At 40.0% G+C, this 22,178-nt stretch overlaps 2 protein-coding genes across 6 annotated transcripts in view; one reads left to right on the plus strand and one right to left on the minus strand.

Annotated features, from left to right (window-relative positions):
* DDX5 (DEAD-box helicase 5) overlaps positions 1-836 on the minus strand; it is an 8,079-nt gene extending 7,243 nt beyond the window's left edge. Inside the window, 1 exon segment of the mRNA NM_001133486.1 lies at positions 623-836. Coding sequence (NP_001126958.1) covers positions 623-666 — 44 coding nt within the window. The 5' untranslated portion in view covers positions 667-836.
* A 390-nt stretch (positions 837-1,226) lies between these two features.
* The window catches only part of CEP95 (centrosomal protein 95), a 32,277-nt gene continuing 11,325 nt past the window's right edge, over positions 1,227-22,178 (plus strand). For 4 of the 5 annotated variants that reach the window (XR_010138340.1, XM_063718863.1, XM_063718865.1 and 1 more), the window contains exons 1-12: positions 1,227-1,663; positions 3,125-3,253; positions 4,677-4,784; positions 8,733-8,843; positions 11,206-11,311; positions 13,833-13,948; positions 14,982-15,060; positions 15,163-15,206; positions 15,909-16,034; positions 18,265-18,458; positions 21,349-21,461; positions 21,650-21,779. Coding sequence is in view for 4 of the 5 variants with exons in the window: in XM_063718863.1 (XP_063574933.1) it covers positions 1,645-1,663; positions 3,125-3,253; positions 4,677-4,784; positions 8,733-8,843; positions 11,206-11,311; positions 13,833-13,948; positions 14,982-15,060; positions 15,163-15,206; positions 15,909-16,034; positions 18,265-18,458; positions 21,349-21,461; positions 21,650-21,779 (1,275 nt within the window). In the remaining variant the exon portion in view is untranslated. The remainder of the gene's footprint in view (positions 1,664-3,124; positions 3,254-4,676; positions 4,785-8,732; positions 8,844-11,205; positions 11,312-13,832; positions 13,949-14,981; positions 15,061-15,162; positions 15,207-15,908; positions 16,035-18,264; positions 18,459-21,348; positions 21,462-21,649; positions 21,780-22,178) is intronic. The other variant, XM_002827728.5, reaches the window with a different exon arrangement.

A 22,178-nucleotide genomic window follows, 5' to 3' on the forward strand; every position in this document is an offset into this window, starting at 1 on the left:
CCGGCCCGGGCGGAGCCGGCCGGGCGGCGTTCCCGCTGGGGCGGCGCTTCCCCCTTTGTCTCGCATTTCTCTCTGCGCCACATTTTCTCGACGCTGCCATTTTGAGCTCCTCCGCCGGGCGGGGTAACAAAGGCGCCGCCGCCATGTCCGAGGCCGGCATTTTGTACCCGCGACTCAGCCACATGGCTCCTGCCGGCCGCCCTCCTACCCCAACAGCACCAGTGGCTTTGGAAGTGGTCCCCTCGCTCCCACAGAATGCCCGGCCACCCCAAAAACACCTCTCGAAAGGCCGCACCTAACAGATGTTCCTTCGTCTGCCTCAAAGCGTCGCGCTTTCATCCGCACAATACGCTCCCTGAGTTCCCTCAACAGCTACCAAATGGCAGCCGCCCCGACGGCTCCCCGATCCCCACACAAAAAGCAAGCTTGAAAACACTAAACCGTCAAATCTCTTCCGATCGCTGTTACGTGAATATCAAAATGGCGCAAGCCTTCGGGAAAGGAGGTCCCAAGATAGCCCGGAAAAGCCGAGTCCAAGCCGCAAAGCCCCCGCCCGCCGCCAGCCTGACCCGCCCTCCCATCCCCCACCCGCCAGGCCTGACAGCTCGGCTCCCAAACTCACCCTCGGTCCCGGCCGCGGTCTCGGTCACTCGAATAACCCGACATGGCGTCAATGGTTGCGGTTGGGGTGGAACGAAGTATATAGAAAAGCGTGCGACGAGTCGCTGGAAATGGCCTAGACGACGGCGAAGCCTTGCGGGGGCGGCAGCAGAGGAGGGACGGCGATGACACCAGCAGAAGCAGCACAACTAGAGACCGGTAGAAATGAATGAGGTGCCGGCCGCTTTCCGGCAGCCGCTTTTATAGTCTGGACCGCCTCCTACGCCGCAAGGAACGCTGGGAGCCGCTCTATGACCTAATCGCCCCGCCCCTCGCGCATAAGCCGCAACGCCGGCCGGCGTTCCAGGATCGCCGCGCTTTCACCTCTCCCCGCGCCACTCTCTCAGGTCAGGGCCCACCCACCATTGGAATACCTCGTTCTGCACTCTCTTGACCTCACCTTCTTCTCGTCTTTCCACACCTCTAGCAAGCCACCCCGCCCTTTCCCAAGCCCAGCCCCGCCCACCCTCGCCACTCGGAGATGTTTACGTCTCCAAAGAGCCCTCACGCCTGTAACCAAAAGAGGGGGGAGGCGGGGCCTGGCGTTGTCACGTGACTGTACTACCCTGGACCGCCGGGAGAGCGGGCCGCACTACTTCCCCGTTCACGTCGGCGGAGGGATACACAACGAAATAGCTCACCGGAAGTGCGCTGTCCGCACTCCGGAACCCGCTCGGGCTGCCGGCTGATTTGGACCGTCCGACCCGCGGGTCTGATAATCCTCTGACGGGTTTTGGTCGGCGGAGAATGGTCTCTAAACTTCCCAAACCGCCTCCGTGGCACGTGCTGTGAAAGGAAGTGCTCCTCTGATGACCAATCAGCGGCGAGAAGCTCTTTTAACGTCCCTCCCTCTTTCACTCCTCCTTCCCTGCGCTTTGGTTCGTGCGCCCGCGCCCCAGCGTCGGGTCTGCGTGGATCGGCCCTTCCAGGACACCGTCGCCTGCCCGGCCGCGTCGGAGTCCGGCGGCGACCTGCCTTCGAGACATGGCAGGTTCGGAGGCTGGTGAGTGTCTCCCTGGGGTCCCAGTATCTGTGGATTGAAACCGTCCACCTCCAGGGAGGCCTCGGGCTAGCCCGGACTGGGTCTGGGCTGTCGGCGGGGCTCGGGACCTTCAGACGCCGCGTCCCGGTGGCGGGTTCTCTGGATAGGGTCTGTCAGCTTCACCCCCTCTACGCTTCGAGGCCGTGGAACAGCAGTATGCTGTGGGAGAGAGAGAGGCACTGGGGCGAGGCCGGTAGGACACTCGGGTCCTGGCTGCAAAAAGAGCGGTCAGAAGGGTCGTCCCCGGACTTGTCTTTCTGTGGGGCGCGTAGCCGCTGTCCGTGTGCCCTCCGCCCTTGCACTATGGGCCCTGAGGTCGTACCTGCTTTTGTATTGGTCTTTAAAGGAACAGCATTCTTAAGGTTTATTCATGCCCCTGCCACAGTAGAATAGTTGTGCTTTTTTCTCTTCAGTGCCCTCTAGAGTCATGGACTTTGTCTAGCACCGTTTTTGAAGAGCGAATTAATTTGGTTGTCTAGGACGCTTTCATCCTTTTCACAAGGACTGCGTACAAACCAGTTGTCATGGTTTGGCCAGCTGTGAGAGAGGGGCGTGGGGAGGGGGATTATGTGCATGGAAAATACACTCTTATTCGTTTCCAGAACGTTACGTGTCCAGAACATAGTGGAGATGTTTGTTTCTAATACCGATTGAAAGTGCTTTCCTACCAATCGCCAGCCATTTCAAGGAACAAGTATTTTAAGCTTTCTAAGTTACTTTTGGTAGAGAAACCGTCAAACTTTGCAAATCCCAGCAATATCTAGGGGAGAGGAGAATGTGGTACGCAGGAAACGTCAGCAGTATTGATAATTCTGAGCTTCATGTACTTCCCATATTTTCTTTCATATAGATCGATATAATAAAAAAGAAAAACTAACATGCATTAGCGTTGATGTTGTCATTATACCAGTTCTTAACAGCCTAAGTTTAATCACCACTTTTTCGGGCACCAGAGAAATCCTGACTTGCAGAAGATAATTGGGTAAACACAAGACCAATGCTATTGGGAGTGCGAAGCAACATCCATTAATGAGTTTCTAGTAACCTCGGATTATCATTAAACTGTTGTTTATGACATAATATTCCTGTTTACTTGTAAATATGTTTTAATTTAAAACACCCATGTAAGGCTTATATAAGTAACTTAAGATTTTAGGCTGCAACAGTAACGATTGAATTTGCAGTATAGTTTTGACTATATAGAAATTACAGCACTCTGGAATTCATCCCAAGAAATTAAATACATCTTTTTAAAAATCATGCCTAAAGGGTCTTTGAAATTCTATAACAATCAAATTCCTTATCTTCTGCAAAGTTCAATGTCTGTTTTTGTTGGGGGGGAGGTTGTTGGATTTTTTAAATGTGTGTGTGATTTTTTTCTGGTGGTGTTTAAGACTGATCTTTCCCCCTTTTTCCCAACAGAGTGGGTAACCATTGCCAATAACCTTCTTTTTAAGTGTCACATACATCTGAGAATACATGAACTTCAAGACTGTGATGCTAATGTTTTTATTGCTCTTTATCAGTCTATTTTGGGAGAAAAGGTACCAGGTAAGAATACTAAAAGCAGGAGTAATTTTGCCTATATCTTAGGCCAAAAGTTTTTAGTCCTTTAGTTAGATTCTTTGGTATTTAAAAAATTTCATTTTGTTTGTCTATATCTTTTTTTAATATTGCATATTAAATTATATTAATATACAATATTAAAATATTGTATATTAAATTGTATTTAATATTGCATATTGTATAATTATAATATTGTATTCCTTAAGGAATACCCTGTGGAACCCACTCATAATAATGGCCTTGAGCAGATCAGTTTGAGGGCTCCTGATAATCACGGCTTAACCTAATCATGGCTAATGCCTTGTGAAAGTTGCATCCTTTCTGTAAATGTACCTTCAAAGGTTGTAAAATTGAGTGGAGCATGGGAATTTATTGGATCCTGTTACTTAACCAGTGCTAGGGATAAGAATTGATGTTTGTAGATGATGAACCTAATTTACCAAGACAGTTAGTAAGCACATATGTCCTTTCATCTTGCTCACCATCTCACTATGTTCAAGACCAGGGTGGTACCAACTCAGCTTGTGATCCTCCCCTGTCTACCTCCCAAAGTGATAGGATTACAGGCATGAGCCACCACGCCCAGCCTGTGCTGACCTTTTAAATCTTTATACCAATAATTCTAGTTGGCTATTCAAAAGGACATATAAGGGCGGGGCGTGGTGGCTCACACCTGTAATCCCATTACTTTGGGAGGCTGATCACTCGAGGCAGGTGGATCACCTGAGGCCAGGAGTTCAAGACCAGCCTGGCCAACATGGCAAAACGCCATCTCTGCTAAAAATACAAAAATTAGCCAGGCATAGTGGTGCACATAGTGGAGGCTGAGGCAAGAGAATTGCTTGAGCTGGGGAAGCGGAGGTTGTAGTGAGCCAAGATCACGCCACTGCATTCCAGCCTGAGCGATAGAGCAATAGAGCGAGACCCTGTCTCAATAAATAATAAACATAGATATGTGTATATATAAGAACCCTCCTTGAATGCCTGTTGTGTTTTTTTTTTTTCTTCATAGAAAGTTGCCCATAGTTATGGGTTAAAGTATCATGTCTTGGCTCCCTTATTAGACTATTAGCTGTCTTTGAATTTAGGGACCACTTTATCTTGCTTAACATGGTGCTTCTTGTAGAGCATGTTCATATATATCTCTCTCTATATATATGGTGTAATATTCAACCGTATTCAACCAGTCCAATATTGATAAGTCGGTTCAATCAATAAACACTCAACCAATAAAGATTCTGCTGTGTAGAGTTCAGGGTTTATTAACTTTATCTGTACCTTACAGCATGTTCTGTTTGGGCAGAGCCTCTGTAGCAGTTGAATATATTCAGTAGCCTGGTGAGAGACAATGAGATGAAAACTTGGCCTCTCATGGATACAAAATTATGTGATTTTTTTTCCCCCACAGACCTCATAGCTATTCCTAGGAGTCAAGAGGATGATGCACACAATGTACAAGCAGTAATTGATTCGCTGGCCTTGGATTACTTGCAGGTCAGCTTGTCTCACATAACAGGTTGGTATATATATAACTATCACCTAATTATGCATTTTAGTAAAAATAATTGTTAGAACCATAGACATTGTTTACTTAACCAAATGAGTGAGCTTATGGGGTAGACCAAATTGTAAGATTGAGCTAAGACAATCAACTGATAGAGGTCATGTCGATGCATGAGAACTTTTCCAGGAGAGCTGAACATTGATTTTGCAGTTGATCTGGGTCTGAAACATAAATATCTTAGCTGGTAATTTGAGGTGTGTTTTTTGTTTTTATGTTATGTTGTTTTATTTATTTTTATTTTTTGATTCAGAGTCTCACTCTGTTGCCCAGGCTGGAGTGCAGTGGTGCAATCGCAGCTCACTGCAGCCTCAACCTCCCAAGCTCAGGTGATCCTCTCACCTCAGCCTCCCGGGTAGCTGGGGCTACAGGTGTGCACCACCATGCCTGGCTAATTTTTGTAAAGACAAGAGTTTCACCATTTGCCCAGGCTGGTCTGGAACTCCTGGACTCAGGCGATCCACCTGGCTCCACTTGCGAAATTGCTGGGATTACAGGCCTGAACCACTGTGCCTGGCTGTTGGGGAACCTGCCCCGATAGCTACGTAGGTTCTTTTCTATTTTCCCTAAGCGTCGTCCGGTTTGAGAAATAAAGGGACAGAGTACAAAAGAGAGAAACTTTAAAGTTGGGCATCTGGGGGAGACATCACATGTCGGTAGGTTCCATGATGCACCACAAGCTGCAAAAACCAGCAACTTTTTATTAGGGATTTTCAAAAGGGGAGGGAGTATACGAATAGGGTGTGGGTCACAGACATCAAGTACTTCACAAGGTAATAGAATATCATAAGGCAAATGGAGGCAGGGTGAGATCACAGGACCACAGGACCAGGGCGAAATTAAAATTGCTAATGAAGTTTTGGGCACCATTGTCATTGATAACATCTTATCAGGAGACAGGGTTTTGAGAGCAACCTGTCTGACCGAAATTTATTAGGCGGGAATTTTTTCTTCCTAATAAACCTGGGAGCGCTATGGGAGACTGGGGTCTATTTCACCCCTACAGTCTATAGACCATAAAAGACGGCCATGCCCGGGGGCAATCTATAGACCTACACCCAGGCGTGTATTCTCTTTCCCAGGGATGTTCCTTGCTGAGAAAAAGAATTCAGCGATATTTCTCCCATTTGCTTTTGAAAGAAAAGAAATATGGCTCTTTTCTGCCTGGCTCACTGGAGGTCAGAGTTTAAGGTTATCTCTCTTATTCCCTGAACAATTGCTGTTATCCTGTTCTTTTTTTAAGGTGCCCAGATCTCATATTGTTCAAACACACATGCTCTACAATTTGTGCAGTTAATGCAATTATCACATGGTCCTGAGGCGACATACATCCTCCTTGGCTTACGAGATGACAGGATTAAGAGATTAAAGTAAAGACAGGCCTAGGAAATCACAAGGGCATTGATTGGGGAAGTGATAAGAGTCCATGAAATCTTTACAATTTATGTTTAGAGATTGCAGTAAAGACAGGCATAAGAAATTATAAAAGTATTAATTTGGGGAACTAATAAATGTCCATGAAATCTTCACAATCCACATTCTTCTGCTATGGCTTCAGCCGGTCCCTCTGTTTGGGGTCCCTGACTTGCCGCAACACCTGGCCATATTGTTTTATTTTAAAGCATACTATTCTACTTGTTTGTGATAGCTAAAAATTAGAAACACCTAAATGTCCATTAGTAGGGATTGGTTAAATAAATCATGATAGCTGCATACAGTGGACTGCTCTGTGGCTCTAAAAGTTGATTGAATATGCTCTTTGTGCACAATGTTCCGTGTTAGGGGAACAATCTCTAGCATATGTGATGTGAGAAAAATGTAGTACAATTATAATGGTAATGTGCAGAGTAGTATGCTAGTGTTTGTAAAAACAAAGGTGTGCAGAAATTTGCAGTTGTTTGCAATCAGAAGAACTCTCTAGAAGCATATACAAGAAACTTGTAATACTGATTGCGTCCAACAAAGGGAACCTCAGGGTTGCAGGACAAAGGGACAAGAACTTTCAGTGCATACTTTTTGCACTTTCTGAATTTTGAACCATATTATCTATTCAGAAATTTTTTACTGTAATTAAATCTCCAAAATAAAGTATACTATGCTGTATTCTAAAACCAAACATACCAAATATATTTATAAATCACTATATTATGTGTATTTCATTTATGTTTAGAAATGAAAGATTATTCCAGTAAGTTATTTCAAGCTTATGAATAGAGGGAATATTGACGATGTGAAACTATAATCACAAAAAGAGGATTTATACTGTTGATTTATTCTTTGATAGTTGTAAAAGGAGATAAACGTTAATCAGGATAAGTCCTGATTTACATCTCTTAATTTGATACAAGAACAAATTTTTGCAAAGAGAATAAAATACTCTTCTGTCTTAAGTTTTTTAATGCAGTTCTAGGTGAGTCAGTGGGTAAATCAGTTTGGAGATAATTTGAGGGATACTCCCATAGTTTCCCTCTTCTTTTTGCAATTTGTAATTGCTTTATCACCCAAGTAGGACAAGTTCTGCTATTTGTGCTTGTTAAACATACTATAGCAGGGTTATAAACATATATGTTTGTAAAGCTCTTTAATGCAGGGCTGTCTTTGACAGATTACACCCACCCCATGAAAAATTGTAAAACAGTTTCTCCTGCAGCATGAAGCACTGCATTCTGGCTGGCAGTCTTAGTTGCTAGGTTGTCAGTATACTCCCCATCCTAGAAACTGAAAAGTTTTGAGGATGCTCTTGGGATATACTTAGGTATTTTTAAGCCAGAAAAACACGTCCAAAACCAAGATTTCTGGTTCATTGTTTTAAATGAAAAAAGTGTCAAACATTGTTATTACTAGTAGTAGTATAAAATGTCAAATTTCTGGTTTAGGTTTGTTTAGCATCATGGCTGAGGTTACGAATGGCTAGATTCTCCCAAATGTCAAATTTTACACTGCTTTTCCCATATTGGTGTGAACTCATGAGAATGCCAGGCATGATCTCCCAAAGGACAATCAGAGTATCACAAGAGTTAAGTACTATCTATACCTGAGGTTGATTTGGAGTCCATTTCAGGTGACATTAAATATGTCAAGTTTCCATGCTTTTTGCCAACCCATTTCTATTCAACATTTCAACCTAAACATTTATATTAAAAATCTGTCATGGAGCAGGTACTGTGCTAGGGACTGTGCTATGATCTATGAGTGTAAGTTATGAGTATGAAGTGGATATGGTAAGAGATGTAGCTAGAGACGCTGAAAATGGGGTGAGATTTAAAAAGGTTTTATGTGCAGGGCTTATATTTCAGAAAGGGAGCCAGGGAAAGGATTTTAATCAGAAAAATGGTATGATCTACACAAAATGAGGAGTTAACAAATATGGGGGGTTATGGTGGAGAACTCAGGAATTTCCGATGAAAGTATCCCAACAAGTTTATTGTTTTTTTTGTTGTTGTTTTGATGTTACTCTGCTGCTATAATCTTTTGAACACACCACCAGTTAGAAAATGGTGGGAAAAAGTGTTCTCTCCTGCCACTTTTTCCCACCAATCTGGTAAAGTTCTGTTTAGCTGCAATATATTTTGGTATAAATCTTACTAGAGATGTTTTCTTAAATCCAATTAGTTTGTTCTCCAAAAAAGGAAGGAATATGCCAGTGAATTATTAGACACCATATTTAAAGCTTCCCCCTTTTTTTCTTCAAATATAATCAGGCAGCAGGAAATTGGTGTTTTTAATATTTATAATTGTTTCACCTGTATTCTTTTTTTTATTTAATCTCCAAGGAGCTGTAAGTTGGTATATATCGCCTGTATTCTTAAATGGCATTTTCACAATGTTGTATCCAATTTCAAGATTATGAAGCTTTCAGATTTCATGGTTAAATTTTTTAATAGCTCTATATTCTGTCTCCAGGAGAAAATATAGTGAAAAGAGATAAAGAATCTATTAAGAATCTCCTGGAAATATTTGATGGTTTGTTGGAGTATCTTACAGAACGCATCAGTGAAACATCTCATGAGAAAAGTAAGTTTAAGAATGGAAATTTGGTTTGGTTTACCTTTTATGATATGTCCCTTTTGCCTTTTATCTTTTTGTGTATTTTTCTTCATAGGAAGCAGATTCACTAATACAGTATACCCGATAACTTTACTTGTAAATTTCAAATTCTTATTGTTCCAGCTGGTTGGAAATTGTCTTAGACTGTCATCATGTTCTTTATCAACTTGGATGTTGCTTATAAATTACTTTAAAACTAATTTATACTAGAAAGGTAAATTTCTGGCTAGATTATTTATTGTCCTATGATTGCATAAAATTTCTTACTCCAAAATTTCGTGTTTCAGAACTGCTATTTATGGTAAATATTTGGATGTTACTGAGGCATCAACAGGAAGAATTGGTGCATTTGTGTCTTTAGCCTGCACTTAACATTTGTGACAGCCTAAATATTTCAGATATTTGTCATTGCAAAAAGTAAAAGAACTTCACTGTCTTAATAATTTGAGATTAAGTAAATAATGCTGTTGGTCATGAATAGAATAATATATTACCTGTTCTTATGTTGAAAAGTTATCAAAAATAAATTTTCAGCAGCAACCACAATTTACATAAATTCGAATACAAATTAAGACAAAAAATTGGAGTAGGCTCATCCTTCTTCATTCTTACTTTGTTTATGGTGAGACCTGTGGTTATAACATTTGAAATTAATCTTGAAGTCTTTAGTTAGAGATAGTTTCCTACCTTTAATTGTTACTAAACTGTTTAAAAGCTGGGAGGGAAAATTGAAAAGTCTGCCACACTGGACATTTCTTTGTTTCAAAGATTGAGTGTTTTATACGCGTCTGGGTACTCTGGGAGGATTCCAAGCTGCTTGTCATGTTGATGCTCTCAAACCTGTACTTGAGTCAGGGAGACAGCCATAAATACATACAATAAAAGCATAAAGGGGGAATTAGAACTAGGGGAGAGTATTGACAGGTGGAACTCACCTAATTCAAGGCTACCAGTAGGTATTTGTATGCTGTGTACCTTTTTAGTCTTTTTAGTAACAGGGTTAAGAGGTAGAAAACAATCTCTAAGTAAAGAGATTGAGATTAATTTGAAATGTAAAGAGAGCAGCAGTTTTTACAGTTTAGTGCTTGCTCGCAGGAAGGGGAGGGATGGTAGTGCCTGGCTAATGATATGGCAGTGGGGATGAAGAGAGGAGGGGGCAACTGAGAGATACTTTTATGTGAGTCTGGTGGTGGTGAAAGACTGAAGGATATTCCCAGGGGAGATCAGCAGTATGTGGTGAGGTACTGGGGAAGTTGTTCAGATAGGCTTCCCTATATGACAGTACCTTAGCTGGATAGCATTTTCTTACAGTCTGCTTCTCATCTTTGCAGGTCTAATATATACTTACCTGGCAGTATTGCCTAGAGCTGATCAGATTCTTCAAAATGCCAGTTAATAGTAATGGGAAACAAATCTTTATTATCACTAATCATATCAGCTGTGCAGGGCAGCTTCTACCTGGGACCTGAGCTAGCATTATCATTTACCACTAAAGAAGGAGGGGTTCGAAGGAAGACCATGGGTTCAGTGCTGGGTTCTGCCTCTCACTATATGACGGCAGTTCTCTAAGCCTGTTTTCTCATCTAAAATTATTTCATGGTGGTTGTGAAAGTTAAGTGAGTAGATGTGTAAACAGTTGAGCACACAGCCTAGCTCAGAGTAAATGTGTAATGTTAATTGATGTTATTGAAATGTTGCTTGGTGAATATGGAAATAGAAAAAAATGAAGGTGGGTGTTTGAATGGTGAATCTCTAGACATGGGCATGAGAATATCCAAAGGGGTAAATCTGAATCATGGGAGGTTTCACCTACATATGTTTTGAAATTATTTCCCTAGTGAGTTATAGCTACTGGTGAAAGTATGTATTCTTCAAGTATGGTGGGGTGGAAAAAAGACTGATGGTCTTAAGAAAAATTTCATCCAAGCCCTGATACAGCCTGACTCAGCCTAAGGCATGATTATCTTGGAGCTTGCATTACGTTGACACAATCATGTTTTCTGTCATCTTGATATACCTCAGACATCCTTTACAGATGGAGAGGTATAAAAATATTGAATGGACCTGCCACTAACTTAAAAAATAAAACATTGCTCATACAACTGTAGACCCTGTTTTTAAAGCAATATTCTTGTTTCTTTGTTACTCGAATAATACATGCTCATTACAGGTGAAGATTTGGTTCTTTCTGATTGCACTTCCACAAGAACCCTGTTTACCATGGCAAGTTAGGGGTGCCTCACTGTCCTTACCTCTCCCTGCCTCTTACATAGAAAAAGTAGTATTCACTTAGGGGTTTTTTGGTATTGTTTTTATCTGTTCTGAACAGGTGAAACTGAACAGTATTTTAAAGAATCCGATCGAGGAGAACGTTTGGAAGAGCCAGAAAGTACTAAAGAATCTAAATCATCATGGAAAAGAGTTTCTTTTGGGAGGTAGCACTCAGTGTCTCTGAATTTAATGAAAACAAGTTACGCTTTTTGGACTAAGAATTAAAATCGCACATAATATACCAAGATGACACCAAAAAAAGCTAATGTGAAACTTCTACTAACTTCTCATATTTTAAACCTTCCTGAGGGAGTTTTAAGAACCTTGAGTTACATATAATACCTAAATCTCAGTATCAACTACCTACTCATTTTTATATTTTTCTTTTTTTTTCTTTTTTGAGACGGAATCTCATTCTGTCGCCCAGGCTGGAGTGCAGTGGCATGATCTCGACTTACTGCAAACTCTGCTTCCCGGGTTCAAGCGATTCTCCTGCCTCAGCCTCCTGAGTAGCTGGGATTACAGGAGTAATCCTGAGTGGCTGGGATTACAGCCACCATGTCTGGCTAATTTTTATATTTTTAGTAGAGATGGGGTTTCACCTTGTTGGTCAGGCTAGCCTTGAACTCCTGACCTCAGGTGATCCACCTGCCTTGGCCTCCCAAAGTGCTGGGACCAGGCATGAGCCACTGCGCCTGGTCCCTGTTTTTCTCTTAGTCATCAAAGTAGGTCATCATCTTTGCAAAAAACTTGCAAAATAGAAAAAGCACGAAAAAAAATCTATTCCGAACTAAATAACTCCTGTTAACATTTTGTTAAATTTTTTAGTCCTTTTTACTATGTTTTTTTCTTTTTTGGATTTAGTCATATATCTATATAATTTTGTTGCCTGCCCCTCACCCTTGCTTTTTTAATAAAGAGACAGGGTCTTGCTCTGACACCCATGGTGGAGTACAGTGGCGTGATCAGAGTTCACTGTAGCCTTGAACTCCTGGGCTTAAGCCCAAGTAGCTGGGACCACAGGTGTGTGCCACCACACCTGGCTAATTTTTCTCTTTTTTTTTTTTTTTTTAACAGAGGTGGCATCTTGCTATGTTGACCAGGCTGGTCTTGAATTCCTGGCCTCAAGCGATCCTCCTGCTGCAGCCTCCCAGAGTGCTGGGATTATAGGCATGACCCACCTCACCGGGCTCGTTTTTGCATTTTTAAACTTAACATTAAGTGTTCTCAAGTTGCTAAATTTTTTTTTTGAGACAGAGTCTTGCTGTGTCACACAGGCTGGAGTGTGCAGTGGCACGATCTCAGCTTACTGCAACCTCTGCCTCCCGGTTTCAAGTGATTCTTGTGCCTCAGCCTCCTGAGTAGCTGGGACTACGGGCGCATGCCGCCACGGCTGGCTAATTTTTGTATCTTTAGTAAAGACGAGGTTTCACCGTTTTGGCTAGGCTGGTCTTGAACTCCTGACCTCAAGTGATCCGTCCGCCTCAGCCTCCCAAAGTGGTGGGATTACAGGTGTGAGCCACTGCGCCCGGCCTCAAGTTGTTAAGTTCTTTATAATAATTTGTAATCACTGTATAACATCATTCATGTGGATGCTTCATAAATTACTAAGCCATTCCTCTAAAGTAGAGAGTTTTTTTTAATATTATAAAAAACGTGATACTTAATGTTTATTCTTTTTTTCCTCCTTACATCTTGAGGCTAGATTCAGAGTAAGACAGTGTAAATGTTTTAAGGCTAATAGTAAAAGTTGCCAGACTGTTTTCCAAAAAGGCCATGACTGTACATTTACCAACAGTATAGAAATGCTGGGTTACAGGACCCTCATGAGCCAATATCATTGATCATTTTTACAGTTTTTAAACTTGTGCTTCTTTCATAGACAAAAATGTATTGTCATGACAGGTTTGATTGCACTTCTTGCTAACTAGAGGTTGAACATAATGCTATATGTTCATGGTTCGAAGAGCACAGGCAATGCCTTCTTTTTTAGGTATAGTACATTGTAAAAAATGTGTCTCAGAGGAAACCATCATAAGATGAACATCTTTTTTTTTTTTTGAGGCAGAGTTTCGCTCTTGTTGCCCAGGCTGGAGTGCAGTGGTGCAGTCTCGGCTCACTGCAACCTCTGCCTCCCAGGTTCAAGCGGTTCTCCCACCTCAGCCTCCAAAGTAGCTGGGATTACAGGCGCCTGCCACCACGTCCAGCTAATTTTTTGTATTTTTAGTAGAGATGAGGTTTCACTATGTTGGCCAGGCTGGTTGTGAACTCCTGACCTCAGGCAGTCCACCTATGTCTGCCTCCCAAAGTGCTGGGATTACAGGCGTGAGCTACCATGCCCAGCCTGATGAACTTCTTTCTATAAGATTTTTAAAGTAACAAAATGAGCGCAAAAGTGAAACAATTGAAGGATATTTAATGCAAAATTAGCATCCCACCCCCTTCACTCCCACACCCTAGAGTCACCAGTATTTGCTGTTCTCCTATACGTTTAATCATTGACGCTTTATATACAGCTATTTCTACCATTCATATATCAGTCAAAATAAAACATAAGCAGCAAGACATGCTAAGGAGCAAAAGAGAGAGTCTTTTCCTTTTTCTGCACCCAGCAGCTCTCCAGGTCCTCAGGGGAAGGGCCCTCTGGTCAGGCTGGGCCCTGAGTGAAGGAAGGAACTTTTTCAGGTGCTCCTTGTCTTCTGAGACGTTGGGCCCCTCTTGGGATGGAGATGAAGCAGAATCCACTGGTGAAATCATTAGACTTGGAGACACAGCGCACACCTTTTCTCTAAGAAGTAATGGTGAGTAGTTAAACCTTAAGTATCAGTTATTCAACATACAACTATAAAAATGTAAATGGTATGTAGGACTGTTTAAAATTGAGAAGAATAGAGCGCTAACTGGACATGGGATTTGAAATTCCAGAATATCCCACTACCCATTAAATATGAACACTTATCTGAAGTCACAGTCATATGGGCAGGTAAGTCCAAGGCAAATAAGTGTATGCAAGGTTATCAGGCAATTTGTGGTTCCTGATACCCTGGGAAGAGAATTATGGATGCAGCTTATAGTCTGGTCACGCTTTCAGGGTATTCCTTAATTGTAGTTTCCTGAACTGGTGGTTGACTCACTTTTTTCATTGTTTCAACCAATAAGTTCGTATATGCAGTGGCAATTTTTCTTCTAGGCTTCAGGCCAGATTTCCAACAGCCTATTGCTTGCACACAGTAGACCTGGATATCTTTCAAGCCCCAATTTTGAGCCTCCAACCTTGCCCTCCTCCAATCATCCTACTCCATCCTGCCCACCTTGGCTTCATAAATTACTAAACCAATATATGGACCACAAGTCTTGGAATGTTCTCCCTTACTTTTGGTTCCTGGCAAACTCACCCTCCCGCAGACCAAAAAGCTATGCTTGCCATTGGGATAAGCACAGAAACGGAAGGACCAGAGTCAAGTGTGGATATTACAAGAATGTTTCTTGAAGGAAGAGAATCAGATGGATTGATTGGGAATGGAAGGGATGGTGGTTGCAGAAACGGGTTCTGTGATGTCAAGTGCTATGTAAAAAAGATGTTACTGTAAAATGAATTACTTATTTTAACATTATAAGTAGAGAGGGGAATTGTGTTTAAGAGTAATGCAATTAAGGCAAAGGAAAAAAGATTCAGAGAGGTGTTTGGGTTTGATGTGATAAAAGGGCTTATGGCAGCTTCCTTTCATATTGAGATTTAAAGTGTCAGATAACTATCATATACATTCACAGGTATCTAATTTAAGCTTCAATATATGGACCATAGTCTTTTTTTTTTTTTTTTTTTGACACCAGGTCTTGCTCTGTCACCCAGGGTGGAGTGCGGTGGCGCAATCTCGGCTCACTGCAACCTCTGCCTCAGCCTCTCAGGCAGCTGGGATTACAAGTATGTGCCACATGCCTGGCTGATTTTTGTATTTTTAGTAGAGATGGGGTTTCGCCATGTTGGCTAAGCTGGTCTCGAACTTCTAACCCCAAGTGATCTGCCTGCCTTGGCCTCCCAAAGTACTGAGATTACAGGTATGAGCCGCTGCGCCTGGCCTGGACCATGAGTCCATGTTTCTAGTACTAGCTAAGATCCTAACTCTGGTGTTTATTCATACCAAGACATGTCCATAAAACAGCCAGCATTTCCATAACCCTGGCATCTATTTTTCTAAAGCAAAATAATGAAACATTGTATGAAACTTTGCTTTTAAATTGTATAAATGATCCTTGGTTACAAAATGGCATCTTACTTTCTGATAGCAATTAAAAATAATTGATATTATGGCCGGTCACAGTGGCTCACGCCTGTTATCCCAGTACTTTGGGAGGCTGAGGTGGGCGGATCACCTGAGGTAGGAGGTCGAGACCAGCCTGGCCAACATAGTGAAACACTGTCACTACTAACAATACAAAAAATTAGCCAGGCATGGTGGCGGGTGCCTGTAGTCCCAGCTACTCCGGAGGCTGAGGCAGGAGAATTGCTTGAACCTTGAAGGTGGAGGTTGCAGTGCAGCAAGATCGCGCCATTGCACTCCAGCCTGGCGACAAGAGGGAAACGCTATCTGAAAAAAATAATAATAATAATTGGTATTTTGAGCAGTTGGACCAACATTATTTCTTTCAACATTATTTAATATTTCTGTTTCCTGAGTACAAAACTCTTGGCTTTTAGTATAATGTTCAGCAAACTATTTTGATAGTTAAAAATTTTACCTTTAATATTTTCTTTCCTAGGTGCTCAATGTCCTAATGAAATGCTGTCTAAAAAAGCCTTAGCCTCACCAAGTTCTAAATCACATGAAGATATGTTGTACCCTCCTAGTGTTTTGTCCAAGAATAGGACATCCTTTGTTGAAGACAGTGAGTTGTAATGGATGTTAGTTCTTTACTGCTGATGATCATTCTTGGGGCAATTGTTGTTGCTATTAGCCTTTTTACTTTTATTGCTGTATATGAGATCCTTTTTGGTCTTACATGATCTTACTTGTAAATGTTTGCTATTAATTATGGTATCTGAATTCTGCTTAACATGGTCTTTGGTTGCATATTTTTGCATCCACTATTTTATTATCTAAATTCTCACCACTCACCTTTTTTTTTTAATGGGACAGAGTCTCTGATACATTAGTACGTCTATTGGTGGTCTTCATATTATATATATATTATATATATAGTATATATATACTATATTTATAGTATATATATTATATATATTATATACTATATATAGTATAATATATAGTATATATATTATATATAGTATATATATAACATATAGTATATATATTATATAGCATATATTATATATAGTATATATACTATATATAGTATATATAATATATATGTATATATATAATATATAGTATATATAATATATAGAATATATAGTATTCTATATATTACTATACTATATATACTATATATTACTATACTATATATATACTATATATATACTATACTATATATATACTATATATATTATATATATACTATACTATATATATACTATATATACTATATATACTATATATATACTATATATATTATATATACTATATATATACTATATATCTATACTATACATAGTATATAATAGTATAGTATATATGTATATATACTATATATAGTATAGTATAGTATATATGTATATGGTATATATAGTATAGTATAGTATATATGTATATGGTATATATAGTATAGTATATATGTATATGGTATATATAGTATAGTATATATGTATATGGTATATATAGTATAGTATATATGTATAGTATAGATATTATATATGGTATATATATAGTATAGTATAATATATATTTAATATATAGTATGTATATAATATAGTATATTACATATAGTATATATAGCATATATAGTATATTACATATAGTATATATAGTATATATAGTATATTACATATAGTATATATAGTATATAGAGTATATTACATATAGTATATATAGTATATATAGAGTATATTACATATAGTATATATAGTGTATAGAGTATATTACATATAGTATATATAGTGTATATATAATATATATACACAATATATAGTATATATAGTATATATAATATATACACAATATATAATATATACTATATTATATATACTATATATTATATATAAGTATATATATTATAGTATATATATTATATATATATATATAATATATATACATATATATAATGTGTATATATATATATAACAAAGTATAATAATTGGAAAAACATTCTTTTTTTGTTGTTTCGAGACAGAGTCTACCTCTGTTGCCCAGGCTGGAGTGCAGTGGCATGATCTCGGCTCACTGCAACCTCCGCCTCCTGGGTTCAAGCAATTCTCTAGCCTCAGCCTCCCAAGTAGCTGGGATTATAGGCGCTTGCCACCACGCCCAGCTAATTTTTGTATTTTTAGTAGAGATGGGGTTTCACCATGTTGGCCAGGCTGGTCTCGAACTCATGACCTCGTGATCTGCCTGCCTCAGCCTTCCAAATTGCTGAGATTACAAGCGTGAGCTACTGCACCCAGCCTGGAAAAATCATTCTTGTTTCTTATTATCATCTCTGGAATTTTCATAAGGTAGTAATACATAAAAATATTACTGCCTAACTGGTTTTGTAACATGTGGATGAACCATAATTCACATAACAAAACATTCTTCAAGCCATTTAAGTTGCTTCCAGTTTTTTATTTTAAAGTAACTTTCAGGGAACAGTTTTATGATAATAACATTAAAATTACATCCGGGGCCAGGCATGGTAGCTCACACTTGTAATCCCAGCACTTTGGGAGGCTGAGGCAGGAGGATCACTTGAGCCCAGGAGTTCGAGAGCAGCCTGGACAACATAGCGAGACCTCATCTTTTCTTTTTTAAAAAATTAAAAAAAAATTACATCCTAGTTTAATTAGATCCCTGTGTGCTGAGGCTACATCCCTGGTTTAATTATTTTCTTATGTGCTTTGTCTTAAGTTTAAAAAATATTTCTAATGTATGTGAACATGTTTATATAGGTATGTATGTATGTATATAAGATGGTTTATTTCTTAGAATTGCGTCGTAATATCCACTTTAATTTGTCTTACTAGCGGAAACCCTTTCTGTGAGTGGGATTCCAAATGCTAGGAAGCTAGGGGAGCCTATCCGAGCAGCTATTCCTTTACATCCACCCTACCACCCTTCAGAGCCTCGAGCACCCTGCCCCATAGGAAAAGAATACTTGCATTCAAGTCACTGCTCCCCAGCCGTAAATTCTACTGGAGAGCATACGGAATTTTCTGGGGTAAGTGGAAAAGCTTACTTTCAGTTGGCTAGAAGTACACGTGTATGTGTGTCTGTGTGTGTGTTGGTAATTGATTAGAAGGCTGTGTGTGTGTATGTGTATTGGTGAAGTCTTTATTCTTTGTCAAGGAAGCCCCTATATTTAAAGAAGTCTCTGCTAGAATTGTCAAGCATATTGCACTAGTCAAAGCATTGTACTCCTTAAAATTTGCCTCTGTATACACCTGCACATTCTTGTTCTAGGAAGACAGGAGAAAAGCGAATGCATATAAAGGGAAATAATAAGAGCCAACACATAGTGAATGTTTATTTTGTGCCAGGCACAGTTCTGGATACTTTAGGGGTATTGAATAATTTACTGCCCATAACAACTCTGGAGTAGCTACTATATTTATTTATTGTTGGGAAGCTGATGTAGAGAGGGCAAGGTTGCACAGCAATTACAGAGTCAGGATTTGAACTTGGACATTCTGGCTTCAGAGTCCATATTGTGTCTGTAATTTAATAATTTCAAATTTAGAAAACACAGAGTGGAAAAGAAAATATCCATGCATATTCCCATTATCCAGCATGAACCACTGTTAACATATTGGCCTATTTGCTTCAATTGCAGTGAGCCAAGATCGCGCCACTGCGCTCCAGCCTGGGTGACAGAGTGAGACTTCATCTCACAAAAAAAGAAAGAAAGAAAGAAAAAACCTTTTTTATATAGTCATCCTGTCCTTATCTTTCTAAAAAGAACAGGACTGGGTTCGGTGGCTCATACCCATAATCGCAGCACTTTGGGAGGCTCATGTGAGTGCCAGAGTTTGAGACCACCCTGGGAAATATAGTGAGACCTTGTCTCTACTAAAAATAGAAAATTAGCCTGGAGTGGTGGTGCATGCCGGTGATCTTAGCTACTTAGTAGGCTGAGGCAGGAGGATCACTTGAGCCCAGGAGCTTCAGTGAGCTGTGACCACACCACTGCATTCCAGCCTGGGCAGCAGAGCAAGACCCTGTCTCAAAAAGAAAAAAATAAGAAAAACAACAGGCAGGTATGTACAGAGGGTAGATATATAAACAGTGATACATTCTCATTATTTAAACATTCAAGCAATGCATTGAAAGTACAGAGATGAAATAAGCATTATTAACATTAGGTGACCACATTCTCAACATTCTATGCATCTAAACAGGAGAGTGATTAGATAAAAAGAGGTGTTCAAATGGAGTCATAAGATAATGTTTACTTTTGGGGGAATCGTAGTGGGGATTTTGGAGATGTTTCTGAGTTGGTAATATTCTGTTTCTTGACCTGGGTGGCAGTTAAAGGGGAGTGTTTATTTTCAAATAATTCATTGAGCTAGAAATACTTTATTTTAAAAGTTTTATAAAAATATGATTATATTTTAGTTGCTATTTAGTAAAAGGTTGTTTGTTTTATTTTTTTTGAGACAGAGTGTCGCTCTGTCGCCCAGGCTGGAGTGTTGTGGTACAGTCTGCACCCGCTGCAACCTCCACCTCCCAGGCAAGCAGTTCTCCTGCCTCAGCCTCCCAAGTAGCTGGGACTACAGGCACACATGCCACCACACCTGGTTGATTTTTTTTTTTTTTAATATTTTTAGTAGAGACAGGGTTTTGCCATGTTGGCCAGGCTGGTCTCAAACTCCTGGCCTCATCCGCCTGCCTCTGCCTCCCAGAGTGCTGAGATTATAGGCGTGAATCACCATACCCAGCCTACTAAAAGGTATTTAATTTACTTTAATAGAAAAAGATAATGAAGTGAAATTAAAGATATCATTAAACATTAAATAAATGTCCGGGTGCGGTGGCTCACACCTGTAATCCCAGCACTTTGAGAGGCTGAGGTGGGTGGATCACGAGGTCAGGAGTTCAAGACCAGCCTGGCCAAGATGGTGAAACCTTGTCTCTACTGAAAATACAAAAATTAGCCAGGCGCGGTGGCAGGTGCCTGTAATCCCAGCTACTCTGGAGGCTGAGGCAGGAGAATCGCTTGAACCCAGGAGGTGGAGGTTGCAGTGAGCCGAGATTGCACCACTGCACTCCAGCCTGGGTGACAGAGTAAGACTCCACCTCGAAAAACAAAAAAAACAAAAAAACAAAAAAACATTAAATGTTTCTTCATCACAAGAAGTATTTTCTAAAAGATTATCTCTAAGACCAGGAAATAAATTTAGCTGGACACGGTAGCTCATGCCTGTAATCCCAGCACTTTGAGAGGCTGAGGCAGGTGGATCACTGGAGGTCAGGAGTTCGAGACCGGCCTGGCCAACATGCGAAACAGCATCTTTACTAAAAATACACAAAAAAATTAGCCGGGTGTTGTGGCATATGCCTGTAATCCCAGCTACTAGGGAGGCTGAGGCAGGAGAATCACTTGAACCTGGGAGGTGGATCGAGCCATTGTACTCCAGCCTAGGCAACAGAGCAAAACTCTGTCTCAAAAAAAAAAAAGAAGGAAATTTAAAATGTTAAGTGTTTATATTTATATTTTGGGAGGTGTTGTCTTTAACTGTTTCAATTTTGGACAGCCTTTATTGACATCGATACAAAAGATAACCACTTGAATACTTTGTACTAGTGATAATTTTTTTGTTGCCCAGGTATGGTGGTAATCCCTGAAATTTCATATTTAGAGAACACCTGGCCTGTGTTTTTATTTGAATGGCATCCTGAGCCACACTTGTTCTCTGAGCACAAGTTTCTAGACATTGCTCCAGTCCTTTGGTGCACTGGGTGTCAATAGGGTCTTTTGACAAATGCACTTCAAAACACGGAGATTGAAGGCACGTAGCTTTGTGCCACAGTTCCTCCCTTCCTCACCCGCAGAAAGTTCATGTTTCTTATTTGTAGCTTTTTCAAATCAACTTTTTTTCTGTTTTTAATAGGATCTAGATGATAGAGTTTTCTTAATTTCCAAGTTGCCTAAAGACAGCAAACGGGAAGTATATCCAGCTCAGGTCCAAGGGCCTAGGACAAGGAAGCCTCCCAAAGGAAAAAGGTAACATTACTGCAGACTTCAGTGTTTATAGTCTGTTTGCAAAGGAATTTGAAAATGGAGGGGCATGATCTCCAAATTTAGCCGTGAAGACCAGAATGAAGTATTTGTTAAAGTTTGTATTACAGTTATTTTAAACTAAATAATAGACACCTAGCTGTTTTACTGTCAAATGGTCACTTTTATTACAGAAATGAAAACAGAGCTACAGCCTCATCCTGCAATTCACCTTTCCCCCAGAGGCCAAGAAAGAGATTAACAGAACAAGAATTACATGATGTATCAGAAAAACTCTCTCAGCGGCTCTCTGAACTAGATTGGGCAAGTCTTGTTTTTTCATCTATATTGAGATTCCCATGGGTTAAGTGAGCATTTAAGTAATCTCTCAATTGAAAGGTATTAGAAAATTAGTTGCGTCTTATTAATAGTTACTGTGAAAATGTTCTGTAAGTCAAGCAGGTAGAACAGGAAGTGATCTCTCAGCCTTTCATGATCTAACTAAATTTGGTGCAGATTTATCCAAATTTTATTGAATTCTGATGAAAACTAAATCATTTAACATAAACGATTGTGTTAAGCCATTTTTCTTTAGATATGTCTTTATAGTTCCCCTTTGCCGCAAAAGACAGATCTGGTATAAAATTGGATAGATCACTGATTCTCACAAAATACAGTATTACAGTTTTAAGGTATCATTGAATGAATGTTTTAAATCCCTAT

The sequence above is a fragment of the Pongo abelii genome, chromosome 19, assembly GCF_028885655.2.
Source record: "Pongo abelii isolate AG06213 chromosome 19, NHGRI_mPonAbe1-v2.0_pri, whole genome shotgun sequence".
In the NCBI taxonomy this organism is placed as follows: domain Eukaryota; kingdom Metazoa; phylum Chordata; class Mammalia; order Primates; family Hominidae; genus Pongo; species Pongo abelii.